Here is a 9,853-nt window from a genome sequence, read left to right on the forward strand (position 1 = left end):
GAAATCAGTCACTCGAGAATAATTTAAACACTCAATTCTGACATTAACAACCTGTAACAAGCAGGAGGTCGAGGGGGAGGGGGCGGTGAGGAAGAGGAGCGTCATGTAGGGCCATCACCTCATCTCTTATTTAATGTCTTTTCTTTCACATATAACTAGTAAAGAAACAGAGAATGCACAAAAACCTTTCCACATCACTACTACAACAAAGAATAACGTTAGAAACACACAAACTTGCCCGAATCACATGAAATCCTTGAAGCACCTGCCGCACAAATACTATTATCCTGATGGCGGGTCTACTATGGAGTGGTGAAGCAAGCGCAGACAGAGGTTGCGCTGCCGGCCAGCCCAAAATGTTGTACAGCAATGTAAAAATTTTGGCATTTCCTATAAATTATGGCAGTTTGTATGTATAAATTATGGCAGTGTTATGGCACCGGGAATAATTTAAATTCATAAAGTAAACTAACGGTAATAAATAAATAAATAAATAAATAAATAAATAAATAAATAAATAAATATATATATATATATATATATATATATATATATATATATATATATATATATATATATATATATATATATATATATATATATATATATATATATATATATATATATATATATATATATAAATTTATAATTATGGTTATTAATAAAAATTCTTTATTTAGAACTCTCTTATGAAAACAATTACATTACTTATTATGTTGAGCCACACATTTATATATGGCAACGATTTAATTTTCGTTCCGAAACCCTATATCTACACTTTTCTTGTTTGAGGGGACACATGGATGGATCTTACCGAGAGAGTGCCTAATCATCAGAGTATCCACTTCACTCACCTGATACTCTTGCAATCACCGCTCCTTGCTTCACCTCTGACCCGTCTGTTACGATTGGGGGACCTGCACCGCGAGGACACGACCAGGCCGCTCTTACCTGAAGGATGTTTTATTGCTCATAGCCACCACATTTTTCCCACTTCCGGATCGTTCCCAGCGGCCATCCTTAGAGACCCACCGGTGCTACTTTGGTATGCGATCTACTTAGCCAACGTGATCTACAAGCGTCAAATTCTACTTTGGTATGCGATCTACAAGTTTCATTCATTTATTTAATTTATTAAAATTCAAAATAATTACCATTATTACATATACATTTGTTTAAAAAAAATTGTTGAAATTTTTAAACATTTATTATCTAAAAAAAAAAATCAAATGAAGCAAATGTGAAACAAGTTTACTAATTTTATCGGTGAATCTAATGAACATCAGCTAGAAAAGCAAGAAATAGATCGTCAGAGCTTTTTCACATCATACGACAGCAGAAATAATGATAACGAATTTGATGTTACGATAGATAAATAAATAAATAAATAAATAACGATGATTACGATACGCTTGCCTAAGATGATGCGATTCCACGATAACGATGCGATTCCACGATAACGATGCGATTCCACGATAACGATGTGATTCCACGATAACGATACGATTCCACGATAACGATACAATTGCATGACAACGATGTGATTCCACGATAACGATACGATTCCATGATAACGATGCGATTCCACGATAACGATACGATTCCACGATAACGATACGATTCCACGATAACGATGCGATTCCACGATAACAATGCGATTTCACGATAACGATGCGATTCCACGATAACGATGCGATTCCAGTTTCCACGATAACGATGCAAATTTCCATAATAACGATGCGGGCGTGGCGATAGCGATACGACATTGAAGTCTACCTATCTACACAGGTACCAGGACGAACCCTTCCTCCCTAAGGGTCTACCCCAGTCCCGTGGGTGTGAGGGCAGTGACGATGCAACCTTGCCGCGCCTCACACGGGTCGCCATGAGACCCACCACACACCACTCCCCATCCACCGTCATGAAGTGAGCCCTTTTCTCCCCTAAAGGACCCCTCGTACTGTCAGTGCATGGTGCACAGCGTGCCCTCGTTCATGGCGAGTTGTTCAGCCCGGTGTCATCATAATCAAAGGATCCGTACACACCCTCCATCAGACTCTATAGAAGGAACCCTTACTCCCCATAAGGACTCCCCCCTCTAGGCAACATCTGGTGAATGGTAGACATTGATCTCTTGCTTATGGCGACCCCTGGCCTAGTGTGAGGCACTGCAAGTGGAAGACTACTACTGAAGCTTGAGGCCAAAGGAAAAGGAACAATCAACAATCAATTGATTTCGGGGAAAGAGGGGGCAGAATAGTTCCTCCATGTGATTAATGGGGAGGAAAGAATAAAATAAGCTGGAGTCGCTGTTCTTAAAATCTATGGGAGAATGGAAGGTACTGGAGTCTTCCTTCTTGAGATTTACCAAAGACCTTAAGAACAAGGGGGGGGGGGGAGGGGGAAGTGTCTTGGAAAATGCAAGAAGATTTATCTCCAGAAGTCCCCGAGATAGTATTGAAGTAGATATACACACAACCAAGGAGTCTTGCTTGTCTCACTCACTCCTGAACTGGCCCTTCAAGAGGAGAACTCGAGAGGTTAAAGGGCATTGGTGCAGACTGCTGTTGATCACAAGGAACTTCTTGGTTAACCCTTTGCAACAGGCACAAAAATGAATGGTGGTATAATGTTTTCGGTGTTATGCTGTGCTTCTTTGGAGGTACTGCCTTAGCAACGGCACCTTCTATTATTAATTTTTCTTTTTCTTTTATTTTCTTGATAGCCGTTTCTCGTTGGGTATTATGGAAATAACCTTAGTCTTCCATTTTTCTAACAGTAGTAATTTATTTCTGAGCAAAGATATATTTTTTAATGATCTTCCCAATGAAGGGATCAGTAGTGCAATTCATTAACTGAATTGACTTAATAGTGCCTTGTAGAATTCATGTTTACAGTTGTCAGGCCCAGCATATTTCTTAGCAATCATCACGATCATCATGTGTTTGTCCCTGGAATAATTTCTAGGTCAGCGTTCTCTGTGTTGGTGCTCTGCCTGTGTGCTGGTGCCTGCGGTCTCTGCTAGTCTGCCGATCACCTAAGCGATCAGCTGTGAGCCTGTGATGATGGAGGCTGCCGCAGTGCCAAAGCTAGCCTGGCGGGTGAGTCGATTTTATTCGTCTGACAGGTATTTAGGGAAGGGCAGCCAGCAGTGTGTGTCTCGCATGTGTGGGAGTGACGGGAGTGGTAAACGTCTGCCTCAAATGTCCCAGGATGACGGCTCGTGGTTTGTTAGGCCGTCTACTGCTGGCCTTATTTAAGGAATCTGTTGCACACAACTGCCTGTGCTGCAGGCACGTTAGTTCATGTTGTTTGCTGTAGTTGGCGGTGTAAATGTAACTGCACTACACTAGATGGTGTGCCTTAATGCAGTATTAGTTTAATTGCACAATGGACCGTGAGGAACAGTTTCCGAAGTGGTTATGAAGGGCCGCTTGAAATCTACATTAGTGATCGCATTCATTGTTCTGTCAGGTAGAGACTTCCAGGGACGTATTGTTCTTTTTGAGAAAAAATCTACATCTGGCTTCAGTATTACAATGTGATAACATTATTTTGTGGTGATTTCCAATGGTGATGTGGTTTTTTGGGGAGATATTTCAGAAGGGTTGATAGCTGCGTGAACGTGAAAAAAAAAAAAAATCAAAATTTTCATCATGTCAAGTCTGGTGAGACAGCCTTTTACTGAGTACAAATGTAGGGATTACAGGAGAGTTAGTCATAATTTTATTGTCCATTAATTTGCTTAGTCCAGTGTCTTTGGGGAAATTAAAACAATTTTAGGTCTCCAATGTACCCTGTGTGGAAAACAACTAAATCCCAATAATGTTTTTTTATGTGGATTGTATAAACTATCTATTTGTATACCAGGCTGGCAGTCTCACCCTGGATGTCCCAAACAAAATGCCACTCACACACACACATCATTCACACTCTTAGGCCCATCAGCCCCACTGTACTACATCCCAGGAGCTTAGGTATAGCACAGCTGGCTACATACATCCATAGCAAGGTCCAGCAGCAGACTTCTCTACTTTGCGCCTACTCTGATCTGGAGACCACAGCAAATGCAGGGTACTTCCTATGGAGTGCCCTGAACCCTAACTGGGTCCATGTGCCAATGGACCCCCTGAGTGCACCCCACACCTCCTCCCAGGGGCTGGGTGAGATCATGTCATTTTCATGCACTCACCTCTATCATACAGAACAGTTCTTGCTTGCTCCAGTCATTTCTCTCATTCAGTGCTCTCTTCACAGTTCATCTACTCTGTATGTGGCCTTTCTCTTAATTTTCCATCATGCATATCTGACCACATTATTCTCTTTACTGGTTTACTTTCATCCATTCTCTCCACATGCCCAAATCATCTTAACACACCCTGATCTGCCCATCCAGCCAACTCTCAGAACACCAGTTCTTATCTACTCATTTCTTTTTCTGTCCTTTCATATTACTCCAAACATACTCATCAAACACCTTGTTTCCATTGCATTTAACTGTTTCTTCTCTGGTACTTTCTGATGTAACTTTCTCTTTTCACTCATATCTAGTGTCCTGTGATTAAATATCTTTTTCAGTCCAAGTGCCTCCATGCTTGCACCTTGCCTAGTCAAACTCTTTTCATCTACTTTTCCTTCTTGCTGGAAGTTTGCCTACATTCAGCCTGTTCCTAAAAAGGGTGACTTCTAATTCCTCAAACTACTGTCCTATTGCTTTAATTTCCTGCCTATCTAAAGTTTTTGAATCTATCCTCAACAGGAAGATTCTTAAACTTCTGTCACTTCACAACCTTCTATCTGATCGCCAGTATGGGTTCTGTCAAGGCCGCTTCACTGGTGATCTTCCGGCTTTCCTTACTGAGTCTTGGTCATCCTCTTTTAGAGATTTTGGTGAAAATTTTGCTGTTGCCTTGGACATATCAAAAGCTTTTGATAGAGTCTGGCACAAAGCTTTGATTTGATTCTATCCTTCTCTCTGTAACTTCATCTCAAGTTTCCTTTCTGACTGTTCTATTGCTGTTGTGGTAGATGGTCACTGTTCTAAATTTATTAACAGTGGTGTTCCTCAGGGTTATGTCCTGTCACCCACTCTGTTCTTATTATTCATTAATGATCTTCTAACCAAACTTCTTGTCCTATCCACTCCTATGCTGATGATCCCACCCTGCACTTTTCCACGTCATTTCATAGACGACCAACTCTTCAGGAAGTAAACATTTCACACAGAGAAGCCACAGAACGCTTGAATTCTGATCTTTCTAAGATTTCTGACTGGAGCAGAGCAAACTTGGTATTGTTCAATGCCTCAAAAACTCAATTTCTCCATTTATCAACTCGACACAACCTTCCAGACAACTATCCCCTCTTCTTCAATGACACTCAACTGTCCCCCTCTTCCACACTGAACGTCCTTGGTCTGTCCTTTACTTATAATCTGAACTGGAAACTTCACATCTCATCTCTAGCTAAAACAGCTTCTATGAAGTTAGGCGTTCTGAGACGTCTCCGCCAGTTTTTCTGACCCCCCCCCCCCCAGCTGCTAACTCTGTACAAGGGCCTTATCTGTCCATGTATGGAGTATGCTTCACATGTCTGGGGTGGGGGGGTTCCACTCATACCGCGCTCATTTAGACAGGGTGGAATCAAAAGCTTTTCGTCTCATCAACTCCTCTCCTCTAACTGACTGTCTTCAGCCTCTCTCTCATTGCCGCAGTGTTGCATCTCTAGCTATCTTCTACTGCTATTTTCATGCTAACTGCTCTTCTGACCTTGCTAACTGCATGCCTCCCCTCCTCCCGCGGCCTCGCTGTACAAGACTTTCTTCTTTTTCTCACCCCTATTCTGTTAACCTCTCTAACGCAAGAGTTAACCAGTATTCTCAATCATTCATCCCTTTCTCTGGTAAACTCTGGAACTCCCTGCCTGCTTCTGTATTTCCACCTTCCTGTGACTTGAATTCCTTCAAGAGGGAGGTTTCAAGACACTTATCCTTCAGTTTTTACTACTAGTTTGGACCCTTTTATGGGACTGGCATTTCAGTGGGCATTTTTTTTTTATTGGACTTTTGTTGCTCTTGGCCAGTGTCCCTTCTACATAAGAAAAAAAAAAGGTACTTTTCCTGTTTCCTTCATCCTGCACTTCACCTCTTCCAGCTGTTCTCCATTCAGTCTTACATCCTTCCTTTCACTACCCATCTCTCTTTCTCTTGAGTATTTCATTACTTTACTTCTATCATCTTTTACTTTCAGCTTCCTCCTCCTACAAACACACCTAAACTCCTCCACCAGTCTTTGCAGCTCTCTCAGTCAGCCACAAAGCTGTAATAACAGCAAATAATAGTTGACTTAATCCCATACCCTTTCTTCCCTTCTGATTAAACTCAGGCCTCTGTCTAAAACCCTCAATGCTCCTCATTCCATGCTAAATATTTTGTGGAACAGCAATGAACAGCATTTTTTTTCTTTTTCGCAGGTATGTTAACTTTTGTAGCCTGTTCACTGTGAAACACTTGCTGCAGGGTCCTCACAGACGCATTTCCCAGTACAGTCATACCTTGTGATTTGATTGTCATTCAGTTTGAACAACTTCCCATTCAAACAGGGTTGGCAAACAAATTTTGTCCTCCAATTCGAATACAAACACTTGTTCAAGCATCTCCCTCTCTCTCCTCTCTCTCTCCCTCTCTCTCTCTCTCTCTCTCTCTCTCTCTCTCTCTCTCTCTCTCTCTCTCTCTCTCTCTCTCTCTCTCTCTCTCCATAAGTCTCGTCCTCCCATTGTTCCTTTCCTGTCCCTTCCTCTTTCATCTAGTCTCAAACCTCCCTCTCTGTCATCTCCCCTCCCCCATATCTGTCAGAGATAAGGGGCAATGGAGTGATACTCCAGGGAAGGGGAAGGGGGCAGAGAATGGGTGGGAGAGAGAGAGAGAGAGAGAGAGAGAGAGAGAGAGAGAGAGAGAGAGAGAGAGAGAGAGAGAGAGAGAGAGAGAGAGAGAGAGAGAGAGAGAGAGAGAGAGAGAGAGAGAGAGAGAGAGAGAGAGAGAGAGAGAGAGAGAGAGAGAGAGAGAGAGAGAGAGAGAGAGAGAGAGAGAGAGAGAGAGAGAGAGAGAGAGAGAGAGAGAGAGAGAGAGAGAGAGAGAGAGAGAGAGAGAGAGAGAGAGAGAGAGAGAGAGAGAGAGAGAGAGAGAGAGAGAGAGAGAGAGAGAGAGAGAGAGAGAGAGAGAGAGAGAGAGAGAGAGAGAGAGAGAGAGAGAGAGAGAGAGAGAGAGAGAGAGAGAGAGAGAGAGAGAGAGAGAGAGAGAGAGAGAGAGAGAGAGAGAGAGAGAGAGAGAGAGAGAGAGAGAGAGAGAGAGAGAGAGAGAGAGAGAGAGAGAGAGAGAGAGAGAGAGAGAGAGAGAGAGAGAGAGAGAGAGAGAGAGAGAGAGAGAGAGAGAGAGAGAGAGAGAGAGAGAGAGAGAGAGAGAGAGAGAGAGAGAGAGAGAGAGAGAGAGAGAGAGAGAGAGAGAGAGAGAGAGAGAGAGAGAGAGAGAGAGAGAGAGAGAGAGAGAGAGAGAGAGAGAGAGAGAGAGAGAGAGAGAGAGAGAGAGAGAGAGAGAGAGAGAGAGAGAGAGAGAGAGAGAGAGAGAGAGAGAGAGAGAGAGAGAGAGAGAGAGAGAGAGAGAGAGAGAGAGAGAGAGAGAGAGAGAGAGAGAGAGAGAGAGAGAGAGAGAGAGAGAGAGAGAGAGAGAGAGAGAGAGAGAGAGAGTTCACTACAACAGCTGTTTTCAAGACTGAAGACAGCAGGAACTTTTGATGACTCATTATTTTGAGGTTGGTGTTTATTTACAATGGTATTTTGCATCAGATTTTAAGGTCATTGGTTTTGTATCAGATGTATAGGACAACCCACTTTTTGGTGTCTTTTTCTAGGATGATTAAGTGCTGTCTTATACATCAAAATATATGGTACTTCATGTTTTTGAGACCTGTAATGGATTAATTTTTTTACATTAATTTGAATGGAATCAATTGCTTCCCAGTTCGAACAGCTGAAAAGAACCAATGAAGTTTGAAACATGAAGCATGTGTGTGTGTGTGTGTGTGTGTGTGTGTGTGTGTGTGTGTGTGTGTGCATTTTTTTTTACTCCTGTGTTGTGAGCCTTGGATCCATTAAAGGTTGTTTTACAAGAAATACTGATGAAAGAGATGTATTTATGTTCTGCGATAGTTTTTTATTCGTAAAATAAAAAAAAAATATTGGAGATTTTTATGCACATTTATTATTGGAATGTGTTAAATTGTAAAATATCAATGAAGACTTAGTGTATTTACTATAGTGGTAAATTATGGGTGAGATTGTCACATTGTAGTCAAGAAAAATTTGTGGTGGAAATGAGGTAGGAATGATAAATAACTTTTATGTCACTCTCAAAATCAGTTTCTCTTATAGGTGGTGAAGCCACACATCCCACTGATCAGGTTTCGCAAAGGCAGCCCCTTGGAGCTTGGTAAGACAGTTTGACAGTGCTTTGGTGTAAAATTTGTATATATTTAATCTGTGATATTTAATTAATATTCCCATGTGGCCTTACTGCTGCTGTGCTGGATGAAATGTCATATTGAACAGTATGATAAAGATGAGATGTGCAGTTCTGCACATCTCAATCTGATACAGAAGAATATATGAAAATGGAACTGTATTATTATTTTGTTAATCATGAAGCTCTTACAAGACACATATGTACATACAGGATTAACATTTCAAAATGTTGCCTTGCTTCTTCCCTCAGTACGTGGCAGCCAAGAACCAAATGCTGTAGCTGGGAAGGCTGCTCTGGGAGGTGTCACTCAGGCTCCAAAGGTGCTAGAGGAATGGGAAGTGCCTTACAAATACCGCAGGCCTCTCATCACTGAAGAGGAAATTGAATACATTAATGTAAGTTGCAGCATTTCAGTCTGTAATAATATGTATATTAAGTGAATGGCTTAAGGTGCTACACACTTGTACTGCTTATGTACATAATATGTAGGAAAATATGAAATGTTATTCAACACCAGCTCATGTGTACTGATGAGCCAGATTATATTATTTTTACTTTTTAAATATTTATTTATTTATTTATCTTATTTTTATGGAAGGGCACTTGACAGACTATAATTCTATACAAGCAAAGATACTATAATAACTTGGTAATTTCTGAATGCTTGGAAGTTGGTGATACTCAGAATTCTAAGTTTTTTGAACTGACCATTATCAGTCATAGCTTTTGTGTAAGTCATGATATGCATAAAAAAAAAAAAAAAGTAAGAGAGGACCTGGTCAAGGGCAACAAAAAACTGCTTCTGTATATACAGGGATAGTATCTCAGCAGCTAAATCTTAAAGTGTGAGGCTGTCAGATAGCTATAAACGTTGTTGCACTATGGGAATCGGGAGGCAGCCTGCTTAGAGTTGATATTTTCAACTCATTTCTACTTTCATGTGGTTGGCATACATTGTTAATATCTAAAGTAGAGCTAATGGGGAGAGTGCAGTGAACATCAGTTTCATTTTTTTAAGCTGATAAAGTAGGATCTTGCTCCCAGTATAATGGTGTATTGGACTACAATTAGTGGCCTCACATGGGTGGAACAAGGATGCTTCACTGTGACAGGAATATAAGTGAGCCGCATGACAGTTACATTGAGAATGGTGTGCTATGATGGAAATTAAATTAAAAGCAGCAAAAGAATGATCATGGAGAATGTGTTGAAAGGGAGAACAAGAGAGAGACAGGAAGCAATAGTATCTATATGTAAGTGTGGACACTTTTGAGTTAGTTATTCTAAATACATAGTGATTATGTGGAGGGTATATTTTAAAATCTGGTAATAGAGCCT

General features: G+C 41.1%; 1 protein-coding gene across 1 annotated transcript in view; it reads left to right on the top strand.

Moving 5' to 3' along the window:
• Positions 1-2,946: 2,946 nt before the first annotated feature.
• LOC135110289 (alpha-ketoglutarate dehydrogenase component 4-like) overlaps positions 2,947-9,853 on the top strand; it is a 7,975-nt gene continuing 1,068 nt past the window's right edge. Inside the window, exons 1-3 of the mRNA XM_064022467.1 lie at positions 2,947-3,101; positions 8,425-8,482; positions 8,765-8,910. Coding sequence (XP_063878537.1) covers positions 3,063-3,101; positions 8,425-8,482; positions 8,765-8,910 — 243 coding nt within the window. The 5' untranslated portion in view covers positions 2,947-3,062. The remainder of the gene's footprint in view (positions 3,102-8,424; positions 8,483-8,764; positions 8,911-9,853) is intronic.

Source organism: Scylla paramamosain, chromosome 20, assembly GCF_035594125.1.
Source record: "Scylla paramamosain isolate STU-SP2022 chromosome 20, ASM3559412v1, whole genome shotgun sequence".
Taxonomy (NCBI): domain Eukaryota; kingdom Metazoa; phylum Arthropoda; class Malacostraca; order Decapoda; family Portunidae; genus Scylla; species Scylla paramamosain.